This window comes from Eulemur rufifrons, chromosome 16 (genome assembly GCF_041146395.1).
Source record: "Eulemur rufifrons isolate Redbay chromosome 16, OSU_ERuf_1, whole genome shotgun sequence".
NCBI lineage: Eukaryota > Metazoa > Chordata > Mammalia > Primates > Lemuridae > Eulemur > Eulemur rufifrons.
The window spans coordinates 41,450,056-41,470,372 of NC_090998.1; the positions used below are offsets into that span (position 1 = coordinate 41,450,056).

General features: G+C 40.0%; 1 protein-coding gene across 2 annotated transcripts in view; it reads left to right on the forward strand.

Moving 5' to 3' along the window:
• Nucleotides 1–816: 816 nt before the first annotated feature.
• The window catches only part of EIF4B (eukaryotic translation initiation factor 4B), a 28,712-nt gene continuing 9,211 nt past the window's right edge, over nt 817–20,317 (forward strand). For both annotated transcript variants that reach the window (XM_069491605.1, XM_069491606.1), the window contains exons 1-8: nt 817–856; nt 9,277–9,414; nt 10,882–11,090; nt 11,475–11,591; nt 13,647–13,701; nt 14,365–14,499; nt 19,230–19,367; nt 19,458–19,631. In XM_069491605.1, coding sequence (XP_069347706.1) covers nt 844–856; nt 9,277–9,414; nt 10,882–11,090; nt 11,475–11,591; nt 13,647–13,701; nt 14,365–14,499; nt 19,230–19,367; nt 19,458–19,631 — 979 coding nt within the window. In that variant the 5' untranslated portion in view covers nt 817–843. The remainder of the gene's footprint in view (nt 857–9,276; nt 9,415–10,881; nt 11,091–11,474; nt 11,592–13,646; nt 13,702–14,364; nt 14,500–19,229; nt 19,368–19,457; nt 19,632–20,317) is intronic.

Genomic DNA, 20,317 nt, shown 5'->3' on the forward strand with positions numbered 1-20,317 from the left:
AAGCCCATGGCAATTAAGTGTTCAATATGTGTTACCCTCTCGTTCCTTCTCAACACACCTAAAAAGCATGCCGGGTTTATTCTGCCTTTACAAAAAAGTTGTTTCCCCCCCCCCCCTTCTGCAACAGTGATTAAAACAGAAACTAAGGCCGGGCGCGGTGACTCACGCCTATAATTCTAGCACTTTGGGAGGCCGAAGTGGGAGCACGCTTTGAGGCCTGGAGTTGGAGACCAGCCTGAGCAAGAAGAGCGAGACCTCCGTCTCTACAAAAACCACAAAAATAAGCCTGGCGTGGTGGCGCTCGCCAGTAGTCCCAGGTACTCGGGAGGCTGAGGCAGGAGGATGGTTGATGTGAACTATGATGATGCCACTGAACTCAAGCCCGGGCGACAGAGCAAGACCCTGTCTCCAAAATAAAACAAAACACAAAAAACCCGAAACTCACAATCCCCCCTTTCCCAGCCCACCTCGACTCCAAGCGGGAAAAGTAGGACCGGCAAACGCACACCGTTCCCACTTCCCCCACCAACAGGAAGTCTGCGCATCACGAGACCCCGCCCCAGGCACGGCCCGAATCCCCGCGCAGGCCCTACGTAAAGCGAGAGGAGTTTCGCGACAGCCCAGGCCCCACCCCTTTGGCCACATGTCGCACAGGTCTTCCCGTCGGACGCCGCGCCACCTCCCCGCGCTGCTTTACGAACCTAGAGCAGCGCCGCCCCGCCTCCTGTCTCCTTCCTCACCTCCCCGCCCCCTCCCAGTTTCGCGTCTCCTAGTCCGACGCGCCCGCTATAATCACGTGATTGCTTCATCCGGGTCCTTTGCGTTCTCTCTCCCTCTCCCAACATGGCGGCCTCAGGTGAGCGAGCGGCTGAGCGCGGCCAAGGACCGGGCTCCGAAACCACCCTCCGAGCCTGATCCATTGATTCCCTGGAGTCGGGGAATGGGCAGCATCGGTCCCCTTCCGACTTGGGGACTGCGGCAGGCTGGCGGTGTGGCCATGTTAGGTTATCGTCTCGGGATGTTTGGGGGGAGGGGAAGGACACCTTCCCCTCCCCCTTACACCCTTTTCACCCCGTACGCGCGAGGTTGGAGTAGGCAGTAATGGTGGACTCTGGCTTGAATTGGAGTGAGGCGGCGCAGGAAAGGCCTGCCAGAGGCGCGAGGCCTTTTCATAGACGTGAAGCACTGTGCCCGCGTGGAGAAAGGAAGGAGGCAGTTGGCGCGCGGACGAGTGCACATTAAGGTCTCCGAGGCGCGAGGCCGTTGCGGACAGGAGTGGGGGCAGGGGAATAAAGGGGGGGGGCAGTTAGAACGCGAGCGCGAGTCGGTGGAGGGGCGGGGGAAGGCAGCGGTGCGCGTGCGCTGTAGGAGAGAACAGGGTGGTGGAGACGGGTGTGCCTTAAAAGCATGCGCTAGAACACAGATGGAAAGCTTTTTTGCGCTTGTGTTGGGCACTCTTATTTCCTTTTACTTTTTATGCTCATCTCTTTTTAGAGTGCGACCTGGGCCATGTACTCTTCCAAGGTACAAGTGTTAAGTTTGAAGGTTGGAACTACTAGACTTAGACGGGGGTGGGGAGCGCCCACGTGTTGGAGAAGAAGCCGGGGTGGGCACCCAGATATCCCTCATGGCCTTTTTTTTTTCCTAGTCAGTGAACACTTTTTACTCAGAGCAAACTATATGCTAAGTTCCCTGCTCTTATGAAACTTCTATTTTGGTTGAATTTTGATAGCTTCAATGGTAGGGTTCGGTTCTTCCCCACCCCGACCCCTGAGATAACTGTACAACTACTAGGAGTTGCTGTTAAAATAATGCTCACTAGTGGCTGGAGTTTGTTTCTTTTTTAGACTTGTTTGGAGGGGAATATCGGTGCCACGCAAGTCTACTTGCATTTGTAATAGACGTATAAGAGCAACCATGAGTTCTGTAACATCTTGTAGCATTGATTTTACTTTTTAGGATATAGTTTCTTTTTTCTGGCATGACCTTACATTCTGCAAAACATGTTTTGAACTTCTACCTCTGGACGCTCATGTCACACTCCAGGAATTCATCTCTATTATTACAAGGAAACTAAGCGTTAGGGTTGTCTTTGGAACATGTTGAGGGAATTGAGGTGCATTTGAACACTTTCACTGATGTAGTATTTGACAATTGATCAAGCACTTTTATGTATGTTGTCTTATTTGATTCTATGAGGTAATGTAGGGAGATGGTGGTATTTCTCAGCTGAGGAAAATTATTTAAGGTCGCACAGTGCTTGCAGGTGGCAGAGCAAGGTGGAAATCTTTGAGATCCTGAGTCTTCTTTACCAACTTGGAAGTACCAAGGGGTCATCCTCAGTTTGGGATGCTGCCCAAAGGCATCTGAAGTTTAGAGAAATGTTCATTTTTTTCCTCCTGTGGGCTAGCACATTCCTATATATATATTAAGCTATCATTGCATGAAGTGCTTATTTTGCCTGGATTTGCCACTTTGACATTTTAGTGAAAAGTCTATATTTCTTTTCTCTTTAGCTTTTGTGGAATTTTTAGACGTGGAAGACAGGATAGCAGTCCATGTCCTTTTACCGAGTTGAGTGAAATCCATACTGGTTAAACCAATTTGCCCAGTGATTTCCCCCTTGTTCTTCCATATTTACTGTACCCCCTTGAAAACCCTTATCTCCTTTAATTCAGTTCAGTAAGTCTTTTTAGTTGGTGCTTGTATCTGAGCACAAGGTTACATATTACAGTGTGCCCTTGAGGAATTTGGAATTTATCAAATTTCTTCTCCCTCTTTGAATCTTTCCTGATCATATTGACTCCGTTCAGTAACCAGTATTCCCAGATGTTGGAAATGGACTTTATGTTTTCTTGGTGAAAATACATGATACTACTTCATAGGCCTCTTTTACTGTCAAATTAGATGAAAAAATTCTTTGCAGCAATACTAGTTTCTAATGTGACCCAATATTGACCTTCAAGAACTGAAGATGTGTCAGAACTGACTGGAATGAGGATAATTTGAATTTCTAAGAAATTCGATTCCTTGGATCACTTATTAAAAAGAATACTCTTTAAAAATAAGAGGTTTTCATTTTTCTTAAATTTTCATTGTGACTATTTTAGTAAACTTGTTACAAGCCAGTTACCTCTTGAGTCCCAGTTTCCTCATCTGTGAAGTGGTCATAGTGTTAATATTATCTGCTCTTCCATAACTTACAGGGAATCAAATGTGGTTGATACAGGTTAACATTTAAAATGCTTTAAAATTGGAAGTAGTGTATGTAAGCTTGTGCACAGGCCTTTCATTTATGTAGCATTTAAAATGCCATCATGTGTGACATCTTATTTTTACGGGGAGCGAATGGTGTCCAGTGGTGGTTTTTATACAGTGCTAACCCTCATAGTTAGGAAATACTTTCAAAGGTTGCCATCATATGTTGTCACAAATTACCTATATTCAAATCCCATCTTATACCCTGTATTTGTTATTCTGGGAGGAGGATACCGACATTCAGAATGCCAGGACTGACACTCTTTATGAAAGTTGAAATACAAGGAATGGTGTCAGTTAAAGTAAAACAGTGTTCCTAAGTAATGTCATTGAAAAAATAGGTATGTTCATTTATATATTCTTTTAATAACAACTTTGAGCTTTAATTCACAAGCCACGTATATGTATATAGTTTGAGATAGAATACCCTACTACTTTTTATTAGTCTCAAAACATCACAGAATTTATTCTTTTTTCATGATGGTGGGGGAAAGAATGGACTTGATTATGGTATTTTGTTTTAAATGCTTATTTGTAAGTATGTGCATGTACATTTATGAGTATGCACACAGAAGTCAGTTTCTTAGATTTGTAATAGCTATTGTTAATGGTGGGAAAGTGCCCAAAGCAAGACGTTTAGCTGAGTTTTTATAGCTCCTCTCTTGCTGAGAGGCTCTAACCAGTTTGTGTAACAGTGTGCGTTGGGCATTTACTTTGTTTTATTATATAAATGGTCAAATTGAGTGTACCTGGAGGGGTAAGGAATGGCATTGTTTCTCATATTGTGTCAAGATGAAGTAACTGAACACAGGGATTAAGATGATGGAGCTTATTAATTAGTCCTGACTTAATCTTTACTGTGCTGAATATTTACATTATCTATGTAAAGATAATCCCCGCCTTACAATGATTTATTTGATTTAGGACTTTTGACTTTACAGTGGATTTATTGGGCTATTAAATGCATTTTCGACCTAAGATTTTTTCCACTTACAATGGCTTTATCATGACATAGCCCCGTAAGTCAAGGTGCATCTATATAGCGTGAGAAAGGTGAAGCCTCCGACATTATGATAATGTATGAAATGTCTTTTCATGGCTAGGCTTTAAACAGTGATATAATTAATCTAATTCTAGGCACTCTGTTATTTAGGTGGAGTGATTACATTTATACAATGTTGCTGATCATGGGAAACACTTGTTAATTACTGGTTTTTAATTCCAGAGAATTTGACAGGACTCACTTTTAATAAGATTTATTCAGATATAATTCATATACTATGAAATTTTCCCTTTTAAAGTGTACAACTTGGTGACTTGTAGTATATCACAGAGATGTTCAACCATTGGCGCTAATTTCAGAATATTTTCATCATCCCCCCAAAAAACAGCTTGCACATTAATAATCACTTCCTCTTCCCCCCAACCACTATAATCTACTGTTTCTATGGAGTTGCCTATTTCAAACATTTTGTATAAATAGTGTCATATAACACCATGGTCTTTTATGACAAGCTTCTTTCACTCAATATGATGTTTTCAGGGTTCATCCATTATTGTAGGATGTATCAGTACTTGTTCCTTTTTATTGTCAAATGATACTCCATTATAAGAATAAACTACATTTCATTTATCCATTTCAGTTCATGGGCATTGGATTGTTTCCCCCTTTTGGGTTATTGTGAATAATGCTGGTATGAACATTCCTGTACAAGTTTTTGTACTTCTCTGACTTTTTTAGTTCGCTCACTAAAACATTTAGAAGAGTTGATAACCCCATAAAATAAGTGGAACTTGGGCTGGCAATATCTAAAATTAAGAAACTTAATTTTTGCCAAAGACTCATCTGAACTTCAAATGCTATGGGAATTTCCCTTCCCAGATAAGAAATATTCATTTAAGGAAGATGCAGAAATAGGGCTGCATTTTGCAACCAGTAAGCTTTATTGCTTATAGTACTGTAAGGCATCCTCTGGAAATAAAGAACTAGCTGCCAGTCTATAGATGTTATCATTTCAATATCTGTCATCTGGTGCTTTTATTACTAATAAAGTAGAGTAATAACAGGAAAACATTCTGAGGAGGAAAATAGAGGAAGCATGTTTTATATCTGCCACAGCCTGATAACTGAAAATTCAGTTTATTGCAGTCACTTTTCTGCTAGTATACTTTATGTGGAACTAACATTTTTTCTTTATTTGTCCTTTTATTTATTGAATGAAAACATTACTTAAGACAGTGGTTTTCAACTGTGGAGCAATTTTATCATCCCAAAACTCTCCACCCCAGGGACATTTGGCAATGTCTGGAGGCATTTTTGGTTGTCACAGTGGGAGGGGGCTGGGGGGATTGCTACAGGCATCTAATAAGTAGAAGTCAGAGATACTGCTGAACATCCTACAGTGCATGGGACAGTCCCCCATGACAAGAAATTACCCAAGCTAAAATGTCAGTAGTGCTGAAATAGAGAAACCCTGACTTAAGAATTAAGCTAATTAGCTGTACTTATTTTTTTTTGTTGTTGTTGAGACAGAGTCTCACTTTGTTGCCCAGGCTAGAGTGAGTGCCGTGGCGTCAGCTTAGCTCACAGCAACCTCAAACTCCTGGGCTCAAGCGATCCTACTGCCTCAGCCTCCCGAGTAGCTGGGACTACAGGCATGCGCCACTATGCCCGGCTAATTTTTTCTATATAGATTTTTTTTAGGTGTCCATATAATGTCTTTCTATTTTTAGTAGAGACGGGGTCTCGCTCAGGCTGGTCTCGAACTCCTGACCTTGAGCAATCCACCCGCCTCGGCCCTTATTTTTATATCTATTATAACAAATCCTGTTTATTTATTAAGAAGACCACAAATGTATTGTCTTTTGTTTACGGACCTGTAGACTTAAAGAAAATTTGAAAAGATGATTACTTTTTAAGATCTTTTATTTAACCTATATGGATGTGTAAAGAGTTTGCAGTATGTGGTTCCCCCCCTAAGCCGCCCCCTTCTGTATAAATAATTGGGATACATTTTGTTAGGTGATTGATTTGTTAACTTTTTAACCAATTCACAAATGATTTAGAGAAAAAGAATTGAACCAGTTCAATCATTGTGGCAAGAGATTGATAAACCTGGAGCATTAAACAATGCTTTACTTACAAAGCAGAGGGAATGTTGCTGAAACCCTAAACTTGTAATGGGCCTAGGTATTGGAGGAGCAAAGGGCATGGAAGATTCAGATAACATCTTCTCTCAGTTATTGGAATGAAATAGAGTGGAACAAACACTGACACCCACTTTAAATTTATTGATTTTGCTTTTCAAGGACTAGCTCCTTTTTTTTTTTTTTTTTTTTTTGAGACAGAGTCTCACTCTGTTGCCCAGGCTAGAGTGTCATGGCGTCAGCCTAGCTCACAACAACCTCAAACTCCTGGGCTCAAGCCATCCTGCCTCAGCCTCCTGAATAGCTGGGACTACAGGCATGTGCCACCGTGCCCGGCTAATTTTTCTATATATATTTTTAGCTGTCCATATAATTTCTTTCTATTTTTAGTAGAGACGGGGTCCTCGCTCTTGCTCAGGCTGGTCTCGAACTCATGAGCTCGAACAATCCTCCCGCCTCAGCCTCCCAGAGTGCTAGGTCTAAGGGCTAGCTCCTTTAAACCTGCTTATATTGTGACTGATTCAATGCTGCTGCTAGATTTAAATGTTAGCAATCTTGTGAAGGAACTTTAGCCTGTTTTTAGAGACTCATCCAAGAGTCATTTCTCAACTAGATGGTTGTTGAGAAGGTGACAGAGAGGAAGGGGAAATGTATGATTTAAAAAAGACATTCTAAAATTAACAGTGCTTTAATACTTTTTAGACATCTTTAATTTGTTTTGAAATTTCAAATAACATTAAAGAAGAGTGAGACTTTGTTTGTCAAGAGAGTCAAGGGGTAAGAGTTGAAAAACCCTGATCTACAAAGTTGATTTAAGCCAAATCAGACCAAAGGGCAGGTTAATTCCAGATTGTACTGTTTTGTTATGAGATACGTACAAAGAATAAGGAGGAAAGGGATACCTTATTCAGATTCTTATATTCTTATGTTGAACTTGTCCTCATTGTTTGTACCCACCACCAGTCAGCTCTATTTTTATTCCCCCAATGGCAAGACAGGTTAATAACTGGATATTAGCTGATGATACTAGATTAAGCCTCATGAGGGTAAGGACCTCTAGCTAGCATCATAGCATCATACTAATCCCAGACACTATTTTTGAATTAAAGGATAGGAAAAATACTAAAATAAGCCTATGCACAATAACTGTTCTACTTTGTTCTTGTTCAAATTAGCTTATTAAAATTTCCTCTAGATCTTTGTGTATGGGCTTGGGCAATTTCAGTGCTATAGGACCCAACCTCAACATAACTGTTTTCTTTCAGAGCTGTAGAATAGATTCAAAATGTGATCTGGTTGATCATAAATGTGGTTTTTGGAGCCAGATTGGTGTTAAGTCACTTGAGAGAAATATGGAAACGTCACATTCATGGCCATGTTTTATTTGTGCTTTTGCAGCCAGGTTCATCTGGTTTGCACATTGAAACCATAATACTTCAGGTTCTTATTGTGTCCAGAAGACTATGTGTAACATTGATAGCAAATGCATCCCCTTTATTGCCGGAAAGTTGAGTTTTAAAAGAAAGATACCAAATGAGAGAGCAACCTTAAGTTTAAGCAAGTGGTGTGCATCAAGTTATAGATACTTAGTCCTCTTGGATTAAAAATTAGGTGAGAATTGGAACATAGAGGAATAATTCATGATTAATAAAAGCCATAGAGCTGATCTTTGTTACAACAAAGCTATTTGCTTTTTTAATCATGTAGTGGTTGCTATTGGGTCAGTTCTAGAACTGGAACTTAATCCCTTCTGTTCTGAATTAGCTTTTGATTGGTGGCATCTCAGAAGTTCTGAGGACTGGATAGAGAGAGCCAGCGTCAGTCCACTAAATGAAGCCATTTGGAGATTACTAGATATTTCATAACCACAGAAAACATTTGAATATGTTGGTTGTTAAGGTCTTCTTGTATTTTCCTTTTAGTATCATATCTTCATATGCAATGTTAAGGTAGGGAAGCAGATAAAATTTTTTCTAGAGGGAAGCGAAATCTAGAGTATGTGAGTCTTAACATCCAAACGCTTTCAAATAACATTGAGTACATTTTACCTGGTATGGTAACCTGCACTAGAACTAATAATAGGTTGCTTAGAGGCAGGGATCCCTGTGGTATATAGAAAGACCCCTAGGCTTGGCATAAAATACCTGGGTTTTAATTCTAGCTCAACCAACTAATGTCTCCGTAACTTTAGAGACATCTGATGTCTCATTTAACCTTTCTGAGACTTGTTTCTTTCTCTGTAAATTGATAGTTATGATTCCTTCCTCACATGGTTATTTTGCAAGTATCATATAATCCTCAAAAGTGCCATACAGAATATGTTATGGGATAGGAATTTTGTCTTATTTTTGTATCCAAGGAGCAATGAATGTAGTTACTGAACAAAAGTAGTTTCTGCTTGAGACCAATAGTTTAAGGTTGCAGTGAGGCATAATGACACCACTGCACTCTAGCCCAGGCAACAGAGTAAGACCCTGCCTCCCAAAAAAAAAACCCAAAGTAGTTGCTAAATTAAAAATCTCAAGTGATAAATAAGTGAACATAGTAAAAAATAAAATATTGCCCCCACACCAGTTATACTCCCCAGAGAGACTGTTGAACATCCCTCTAGACCATTTTCCATATATTACACATAATATGTGTTCTGAAACTTTTAAATTTTTCACTTACTGTTGAATTCTTCTTTCTGTGTCATTACATTGTACTTTCTCCTTGTTTGTGTGCACAGTATCCCTTCAATATAAAAGTGTCATAATCTAATCCTTTGATGGGTCTTTTTGTTGCTTTATCAATATATTTAACAATATTGCATCATATAGCACTGTAAATACCTAAGTATTAATAAATCTTTCCCTTGCCTTCCTAAAACAGCAAAAAAGAAGAATAAGAAGGGGAAGACTATCTCCCTGACAGACTTTCTGGCTGAGGATGGGGGGACTGGTGGAGGAAGTACCTATGTCCCCAAACCAGTCAGCTGGGCTGATGAAACAGATGACCTGGAAGGAGATGGTAATTTTTTCTTTTGTTTGTTGTCATATTTGGAATTTTCATTATCTTCTAGACAAAAGCTAGTCTGTAATAATTTACATCATGTGTAATTTGAAAAGAACTTAGTCATTTTGTAACACCTGAAATCTTATGTATTTTATCATCATCTTAGGGTTAATCTGAGGTTTAGACTGTTAGACTTTGCAATAGGGACTGAAGTCATTCAGGGGAGCTTTGCTAGTTCACACTTTGCATTAACAGACTTTTCTCAAGTTACCATCCTTTTAGGCATCATTTTCTCCATTTTAAAAGTAAAGAGTAGATTATTTTTTAAATTCCTTCTAAGTCTAAAATTCTGTGGTATTTTCATAAAGTGATAACTGCAATATAATCTGTAAATTGCACTTACTCAGAGCCTAGGAATAATTAGTTCTAATAGTTATTGGTATGAAGTCAGGGTGTTCCTGGGTAAATGAAAATGGTGTGAGGGACTAGGTGTGTTGGCTCATGCCTAGAGTCCCAGTACTTTCAGAGGCCAAGTGGGGAAGGATTGCTTAAGGCCAGGTGTTTGAGACCAGTCTGGGCAATAAGTGAGACCCTGTCTCTATAAAAAATAAGAATTAGTTGGGCATGGTGGCTCCTGCCAGTACTCCTAGTTACTCAGAAGGCTGAGGCAGGAGGATCTCTTGAGCCCAGCAGTTCGAGGTTGCAGTGAGCTATGATTGCCACTGCACTTTAGTCTGGACAACAAAGTGAGACCCTATCAAAAGAAGGGGGGGGGATATGAGGAAAAGGAATGGGAACAATAATTACAGTGGAAAATACAGAAGAGTCATTGAGTGTCATTTGGACAAGCTCTGCTTTCAGGGATAATACCAGGAAGCTCTGTGCCAGGATTAATCAGGAACTATTTTTTATAATTATCAAGTATAATATAAATCTGGTCACCATCATTTTTTTCTGCAAAATTTTATTGCAGACTGAAAGAATGCTTTTGTGACCTATTTTCATAATTCCTAAAAACAGGAAATTTTATAAGTTGTACTTTCTGTAAGTGTTGGTATCTGAAATACAAATTCATGGACAGAACTGTAGGGAAAGATTTTTGTTTGGCTTTTTTTTTTTAAGGGACAATAAACTATGAAGAAAATAACTCTCCAAACCAACGGTAGGAATGTGAGAGTTGTCAGTAATGGTTAAACACATGGAGTGAGAGGGACCCAGGTGTGAATCCTAGCTCTGGTGCTCTGTGACCTTGGGCAAATTACTCTCTGAAACCTGAGTTTCCTTTTCTGTAGAATGGGGAACAAACTCACAGGATTGTTACAAAGATGGGATATAATGAATATAAAGTACCTAACATTTCAGAAACATTTTCTCTTTTATAATGCACCCTTTTTTTTTTAAACCACAACTTCTTTTGTAGTGGAATGTAACGCACCCTTCCTGCCAAACTCCCACCTTTTTGTCTCCTCTCCTCTATCCCAGTTTCAACCACTTGGCACAGTAATGATGATGATGTGTATAGGGCACCTCCAATTGACCGTTCCATCCTTCCCACCGCTCCACGGGCTGCTCGGGAACCCAATATCGACCGGAGCCGTCTTCCCAAATCGCCACCCTACACTGCTTTTCTAGGGAACCTGCCCTATGATGTAACAGAAGAATCGATTAAGGAATTCTTTAGAGGATTAAACGTAAGTAAAAGTTTTTTAGGCAATTATTGAGCGTAATGACTAACATAAACTAATTGTGGAGTGGGCAGTTGCTCTTAATTAAAAAAACAACTAGAAACGGTAACACAGAATGAAGCAAAGTCAGAGGCATTCAGAGGAATACACTGAATTCATGTTTTTATTTTAGGGTTAAATTCATACGGTTCAAAATTCAAAAGGTATATAATAGGGCATATAGCGAAGTCTCTCTTCTCTCCCTTTGCATCAGTTTTCTTCCTGGAGACAACCAGGTTCTTGTGTATTCTTCAGAGAAATTCATTGCATATACACAGATGTTTTTGTGGTTTAAAAAAAAAAAGGCAAATGAACAAGGACATTGGGAAACTTCTTCTGTTTCTTCTTCAGATCAGTGCAGTGCGGTTACCCCGTGAACCCAGCAATCCAGAGAGGTTGAAAGGTTTTGGTTATGCTGAGTTTGAGGACCTGGATTCTCTGCTCAGTGCCCTGAGTCTCAATGAAGAGGTAAATAAAATAAGGGTGGAGGGTTGAGGGGGGCGGGAGGCTCGCCAATCTCATGTTTCATATCAGTGACTGGTATCTTTTAGTTTGGGTGAGCAGCTATTTCAAAGATTCCCATAATGTTTACAAAGGAAGGCCTGGGTTATTTAACAATGTATCACTTAACATCCAACATCTAGCAAGTCACACTTTAGCAAATTCAGTAGGCCCCAATAATTTAGGGAGTTGCATAAGTGGAAAATTGTGGCAGAAACCCACCACACACCATGTCTCAAATAAAATCTTAATATTAGTTCACTCATAGATAGTGTTAAAAGGCATTATCTCATTTTTGGGGAACTTTTTTTTTTTTTTTTTTTAAGCCCGCTCTGTTGCCCAGGTTAGAGTGCCGTAGCGTTAGCCTAGCTCACAGCAACCTCAAACTCCTGGGCTCAAGCAATCCTACTGCCTTAGCCTCCTGAGTCGCCAGGACTACAGGCATGCGCCACCATGCCCGGCTAAATTTTTATGTATATTTTTAGTTGTCTAGCTAATTTCTTTCTATTTTTTTGGTAGAGATGGGGTCTCGCTCTTGCTCAGGCTGGTCTTGAACTCCTGAGCTCAAACGATCCCTCCCGCCTCGGCCTCCCAGAGTGCTAGGATTACAGGCATGAGCCACCATGCCTGGCCGCTTCTTCAACTTTAGATTCTACTATGAAATGAGGAAAAATCAGCAGTAGAATTAATTGGATTCGAAGTATATAAATAATGGTGTGGGAAAGGGAAATCAGAGGGTTTCCCTAGAGGAACTAATTTATCCAGGCGTAATATTGAGTGAAAGAATCTGAGGCTACACAGAGCACACTTTATACAGTTTTACTGGTGCATAATAGGGGCTCTGTAAAATTTTTTTTTGAGAGTTGAAGTCTCACTATGTTGTCCAGGCAGGACTCATACTCCTGGGCTACAGCACTCCCCCTGCCTCATCCTCCCAGGTAGCTGGGATTACAGGAATGTGCCAGTGCACCTGGCTTCTATAAATGTTTGAATAAATACTGTAGCACCAGACACACCTTTTTTTTTTTTTTTTTTTTTTTTTTTAGCTAATTGTCAGGGAATTAATTTTAATTTATTACACTTGACAAATTGCCTTGGATAGTTAAAAAGTTATTTCTGTTCTGCAAAATTTGGCTTTATAAAAATAATGAGGTAACTGACCTGATGTTCATTTAAGGCTTAGATTTGTTAATTCCATGGGGCTATTTCCATTTTCAAGTCTTTTTTTTTTTTTAGGCAAGCATGAAAATGAGGTTTATTGAGGAGAGATAGATAGGATCATAGGACAAGAGCAAGATAATAGGTTACAGAGCATGGTACACACGCCACAGATGACGACTGGACCTGTTGTTGCAGCAGGGCAAGCGAAAGGAAGGGCAAAGAGGGGAGAGGGTTCTCAAGTCTTTTTTTTTTTTTTTTTTTTTTTTAAGACAAAGTTTCGTTCTATTGCCCTGGCTAGAGTGCCATGGCATCAGCCTTCCTCACAGCAACCTCAAACTCCTGGGCTTAAACAATCTTTCTGCCTCAGCCTCCCGAGTAGCTGGGACTACAGCGTGTGCTACCATGCCCAGCTAATTTTATATATATATATATCTATATATATTTTTTTTTTTTAGTTCTCCAGCTAATTTCTTTCTATTTTTAGTAGAGACAGGGTCTTGCTCTTTCTCAGGCTGGTCTCGAACTCTTGAGCTCAAAAGATCCTCCCGCCTTGGCCTTCCAGAGTGCTAGGATTACAGGCGTGAGCCACCACGCCCGGCCGGTTTTCAAATCTTTATAAAGGATTCTTTAGCCAATAAATTGGAGTGTTGGTTAAATTATAGTCTTTTTTTTAAAAAAAAAATTATTTGGTTTTAATTAAATTAATTTTTTTCCTGGTTTCGTTTATTTTAACCGATAGTGGGGAAGTCTTTTTTATCTTCCTTCCCCCAGTGCTTTTGCTGTGCCCACACATTCAAGGTCCTTCAAGGGGTGTGTGCATAATGAGGTAAAAGGTTGGTTAATATGGTCCTGTGCTCTCAGTCTCTAGGTAACAGGAGAATTCGAGTGGACGTTGCTGATCAAGCTCAGGATAAAGGTAAGAAAACTGGTAGAAATTTGTTTGGTAATGATCCTAGTTTGACAAAGCAGAGGTGTCCTTTCCTAGAAAATTTTAATGGAGGTGTAGTGATGGGCCCACTTGAATCTAGAGTAACAGTTCTCAACCAGTTTTGCCCCATGGGACTTCTGGCAGTTTTTGCAGAACGTTTTAGGTTGTCACAACTAGAGGGAGTACTACTGACATCTAATCAGTAGAATGCAGGAGTTAATCCAGAATGGGTAGGACAGCACTGCCCGCTACCCACAACAAAGAATTATCCAGCCCAAAATATTAGAAGTGTTAAGATTGAAAAGCCCTGATCCATCTAGATAAATATTAAATATATAATAAACATATTAACTACCTAGCAGAGCATTAGGCACAAGAGAGACCTAATTCATGTATGTTTCAGGGACTCCTAGCCTATACAGAATATGAAATAAGCATTAAACCAATAGAAATAAATGTGAGGAAAAGAATCACCTGGTTGGCTTGTAGAGGGTTCTTTACGGAGCCCGGGGCAACTTCATGACAACAATTTGCTATAAGAAAGAATATGGTTAAAATGAGGGGAGGTTTCTATGTGTTTGAGAAATATTGGGCAAAGTTTTTATGAGCGAACTTACATTTCTTTGTTTGTTTGTTTTAATACAACTGTAGACAGGGATGATCGTTCTTTTGGCCGGGATAGAAACCGGGAGTCTGACAAAACAGATACAGACTGGAGAGCCCGTCCTGCCACAGACACCTTTGATGACTACCCCCCTAGAAGAGGTGATGATAGCTTTGGAGACAGTAAGTTCATTTTTATGAAGGTAGTTTCTTTGTGCTCTGGGGGTTATTTAGTAATAGGACAGATGTATTATATAGATGATCACATTAACAGACAGAAGGGGAGAAAGTAGTATATGTAGAAAATATCCAAAAGAATTGATAGACGGAGAAAAAGAATTTGGTAAATTCTTTTTTTTTTTTTTTTTTTCTTTCTTTCTTTTGAGACAGAGTCTCACTCTGTTGCCTGGGCTAGAGTGAGTGCTGTGGCGTCAGCCTGGCTCACAGCAACCTCAAGCTCCTGGGCTCAAGCGATCCTCCTGCCTCAGCCTCCCGAGTAGCTGGGACTACAGGCATGTGCCACCATGCCCGGCTAATTTTTTCTATATATATTTTAGTTGTCCAGCTAATTTCTTCCTATTTTTCTTTTTTAGTAGAGACGGGGTCTCACTCTTGCTCAGGCTGGTCTTGAACTCCTGAGCTCAAATGATCCGCCCACCTCCGCCTCCCCAGAGTGCTAGGATTACAGGCCTGAGCCACTACGCCCATCCTAAATTCTTAATTTTAAAAAAACGGATCAAAGAATTAAAAGGAGAGATATTTCTCTCCCCTTTCTTTGGAGACAGTTGGTTTTTGTTTGTTTGTTTTTGAGATGGAGTCTTACTCCGCTGCCCTGAGTAGGGTGCCATGGCGTCAGCCTAGTTCACAGCAACCTTGAACTCTTGGGCTCAAGTGATTCTCCTGCCTCAGCCTCCCAAGTAGCTAGGATTACAGTTATGAGCCACCTGCCCAGCCTGGAGATAATTGTTTATAAAGAAATACAACAGGCCGGGCACGGTGGCTCAGGCCTCTGATCAGCCACTTTGGGAGGCCAAGGCGGGAGGATCGCTTGAGGCCAGGAGTTTGAGACCAGCCTGGGTAAGAGCAAGACCCTGTCTTTACAAAAAATGGGGGTGCGGGGGGAATTAGCGGGGCATGGTGGCAGGCACCTGTAGTCCCAGCTACTCAGGAAGCTGAGGCAGGAGAATCACTTGAGCCTTGGAGTTTTGAGGTTGCAGTGAGCTATGATGACACAACTGCACTTTAGCTGGGGCGACAGAGCGAGACCCTGCCGCACAAAAATAAATAAATAAATACAGAGTGTCTACAGTGTGCAAGACACTGTCTGGGCTTATGATGTAGCAGTGAACAAAGATAAAGATAGACAAAAAATCCTGTCCTTATTGAACATACATTATTGCAATGGGAAAAGAGACTGAATAAATAAAATATAGTACAGGTGGGGTTAGATGGAAAGTGGGAATGTATGGATAGAAGTAGGAATGAATTAATTACAGCTTTTGCAAACATCACCTAAATGTAACAAAAGGTTTATAAAACCTTTATGAGGAAAATTATGCAACTTTATTAAAATATATGAAAAAAGACAACACTGTAATGTTTTTTTAAATGGAAAGAACCTATTGTTGAGTAAATGAGTTAAGTAGTGGTTTGTCTATATAATGAAATCCTTTATAGCATAACATACATGTAACAACAGGGATAAAATTCAAAACCTGTTAAGGGTGAAAGACAAATTTGTGTAAAAATTAGAAAAGAATATTGTTAATGCATAAGTTATAAAATTTTAAAGATACTTGCATGGTAATGTAAGCACCGTCGTGATTATACGTGGAGGTTGGGAGAATTCTGTTACATCTGTAACGTACTTCTTTTAAATAAAAAATTGAAATAAACGTGGCAAAATACTGACATCCACTAAACCTAGGTAATAGGTTCAGAAGTTTGCTATAATTGCTTCTTTATTTTTCTGTGTGTTTGAAATATTTAAGTAAAAAGAAATGGAAAGAACAACTTAAGTTTATAAACATTTTAATTCTGTGAGATAACCTAGTGAGTTCCATACCAAATATAAGTGGGGAAGCAGTCAGAAATACAATTCCTGTTAGAGGAGAGTTCTCCTTAACCTAATGAGATGTAGAAGAAGGAAGAAAAGGAGGGGGCACAAGTCAGAAAGAATAAATCAGCAAGTTTATGTCTGACTTTTCGTGTCTTTGTGACCCAACAAAGCTTTGGGGAGAACTACCTGAGGTACTTCAGCATTTATGCAAGAGATTCTATTGTTAACAGGAAGAAATGGCTCTTGAAAGAAAAAGCAGACAATCAGACCAAGCAAGGGTCCTGTTTTGAGTCAAGGGACATGACTATTTTCTCACCTGAAACCTTGAATTTAGAGCAAGCAGGATGGATAACAAGAAAGAGTGAGTGTGCTGTTGTTATCCAAAGCTGCCCCAAAATCAACTTAGTTAACCTGAGTTAAAGATCCCAGACTAAGCCAAGAAGTCAACGATTCCTATCCTAGGCATTAGGATAAAGGAAAAAAGAAATCTTGGGGGTGGGGGGTATTATACTAAATATTACCATAAAATTTCAGTAATAGCATACCATTGTGCTGCTTTTCCTCACTATAAATCTGTGTTTTTTCAGGGAGTACTTACTATGATTTTAATAAGTACAGAGTTCATCTGCCTTTCCAGAAATTAAAAACACATTTCAAAATAAACACATGGCTGATTTTTGTTTTTTGTGTTCTGTTTTAGATTATTTCGTGTATATAATGATTTTACTGACATTAGCATGTCATTTAATTTATATAAAGTTTAAAATGCCAGGGAATGTTGTGTCTGGTCACAGAAAAAATGATATGGTTTCCAAAATGAAATCATTGTTTAAAAGGCAGCAGTCACAAACAGAATATCTGTTTGGCCTACACACATAATTAGCCTTCAAAACGTTTGTAGGTTTTTTAAATTGGTTCATATTTAGAAATTGAGTAAAAATTTGGGTTTCCAACTTCTCTTAGAAAATTGAAAGATCCTAGCAACAGTCAGCTGGACCTAAATAGCAGCTGCACCTTTTATAAATGACTTCATTATTCTCAGTTTGCACCTGAGCCACTCCTTTTCTTTTACAAATTTCTGGTATTTAGGGGGCCTCTGATATCGCACATATGTGTGTAAAATGCAGTTTGTAACATAAACATTGCAGTGAATGTCCTTGTACATTTGTCTTTTTCATAGGTCCAGTTATTTCCTTAAGATAAATTCCTATAAATTAAGTTGTTGGCCCAGAGGAGGGTATACATGATTTTATTATTATTATTATTTTTTTTTTATTTATTTATTTATTTTTTTGAGACAGAGTCTCACTCTGTTGCCCAGGCTAGAGTGAGTGCCGTGGCGTCAGCCTAGCTCACAGCAACCTCAAACTCCTGGGCTCAAGCGATCCTCCTGTCTCAGCCTCCCGAGTAGCTGGGACTACAGACATGCACCACCATGCCCGGCTAATTTTTTTTTCTGTATATATTTTTAACTGTCCATATAATTTCTTTCTATTTTTAGTAGAGATGGGGTCTCGCTCTTGCTCAGGCTGGTCTCGAACTCCTGAGCTCAAACGATCCGCCCACCTCGGCCTCCCAGAGTGCTAGGATTACAGGCGTGAGCCACCGCTCCCGGCCGGTATACATGATTTTAAACTTTTTTTTTTTTTTTTTTTTTTTTTGAGACAGAGTCTCACTTTGTTGTCCTAGCTCTAGAGTGCAGTCATCATAGCTCACTGCAACCTCAAACTCCTGGGCTCAAGCAATTTTCCTGCCTCAACCTCCCAAACTGCTAGGATTACAGGATTGAGCCACCGTGCCTGGCCAAGTTTAAACCTTTTAATGTATAGTTCTAACATAACTTTTCAGAGTGTTTGTACTATTTTAGACTCTGATCAGCAATACAGGGATTGACTTATGCCCCTAAACTTTGCCAACACTAGATGTTATTTATTCTAATCTTTGCCTTTTTGGTCATAGAAAATGATGTCCTATTAGTTTTAGTTTCTTTTACTTAAGTAACAGACAGTTAATTAACCCTTAGTCATACATTGCATATATTTTTCCCATTTTGTTTGCCTTTCACATTGGTGGTACATGTATTTTCTCATGCTGAACTTTTTAAAGTGGTCTTTAGTTCTTTGGTATCTAGCACAGAAGATGCCAACTATATTCTTATAGTGTTTTGTGCTCACATTTTTTGGTATTTAAATTGTTATCCTTTTGGAAATTCATTATGGAATATATAGAGATTATATATTCCTCCCAAAATTGCTAGCCCAGCAGCATTTATTTCACCAGGGAAATTTTTTTTTTTTTTTTTTTTTTTGAGACAGAGTCTCACTCTGTTGCCCAGGCTAGAGTGAGTGCCGTGGCGTCAGTCTAGCTCACAGCAACCTCAAACTCCTGGGCTTAAGCGATCCTACTGCCTCAGCCTCCCGAGTAGCTGGGACTACAGGCATGCACCACCATGCCCGGCTAATTTTTTTTTTTTCTGTATATATTTTTAGCTGTCCATATAATTTCTTTCTATTTTTAGTAGAGATGGGGTCTCGCTCTTGCTCAGGCTGGTCTCGAACTCCTGAGCTCAAACGATCCGCCCACCTCGGCCTCCCAGAGAGCTAGGATTACAGGCGTGAGCCACCGCGCCCGGCCTATTTCACCAGGGAAATTTTTTAAAGAAATTAGATAAATAGTGAAAAATAAATAACTCAACATAAATAATTCCACTTGGGAAAAAATGATTCGTTTATATAAAAACTGAGACAGTAGTGAATAGGAACTCCTGATACTACTTTGATCTAATGGGTTACCATGTTTCTATTAATGGTGTCAAAGAAAAGAGAGTGATGTTACCTGTCTCTTTTTTCTGTAGAGTATCGAGATCGTTATGACTCAGATCGGTATCGTGATGGGTATCGGGACGGGTATCGTGATGGCCCACGCCGGGACATGGATCGATATGGGGGCCGGGATCGCTATGATGACCGAGGTAGCAGAGACTATGATAGAGGTAATTATAAAAGGCAATTAAGTTGCTTTCTTTAACGAACTCCTTTATTTCCATTCAGTGTGGTGATTGCAATTGGGGGTGTGTTTACAGGCTATGATTCCAGGATAGGCAGTGGCAGAAGAGCATTTGGTAGTGGGTACCGCAGAGATGATGACTACAGAGGAGGCGGGGACCGCTATGAAGACCGATACGACAGACGGGATGACAGATCATGGAGCTCCAGAGATGATTACTCTCGGGATGATTATAGACGTGATGATAGAGGTAATCCTTTTCTTTTGCTTACTTAATGGCGCAAACACTGGGAAAACCATGGAAAATTTGCAATTTTGTTTCAAACCCCTGAATTGGGTACAATTTTCACATTGTAAGGAAACAGCAGAGCATAGTCGAAAGAACATTGGCTAAGAATGACTTTAATAGAAGTAAATCAGAGTATAGCTCTTTTCACCTTATATGCTAGCATGTAGATTTTTCAGTTGAAATTTATTGAATAAACAGTAGAAATGGAAAAAGAAATTTTTTTTTTTTTTGAGACAGAATCTTGCTCTGTTGCCCACAGTAGAGTGCCGTGGCATCAGCCTAGCTCACAGCAACCTCAAACTCCTGGGCTCAAGCGATCCTCCTGTCTCAGCCTCCCAAGTAGCTGGGACTACAGGCATGCACCACCATGCCCAGCTAATTTTTTCTATATATAAATTTTTTTTTTTAGTTGTCCATATAATTTCTTTCTATTTTTAGTAGAGATGGGGGGGTCTCACTCTTGCTCAGGCTGGTCTCCAACTCCTGACCTCGAGCGATCTTCCCACCTCGGCCTCCCAGAGTGCTAGGATTACAGGCGTGAGCCACCGCACACGGCCGGGAAAAAAAAATTTGCCCGTCTCATGGCATGATCTCATTGAATAAATTACATTTAAAATAAATGATGTTAGCCTCGTTTTTCAAGTTAA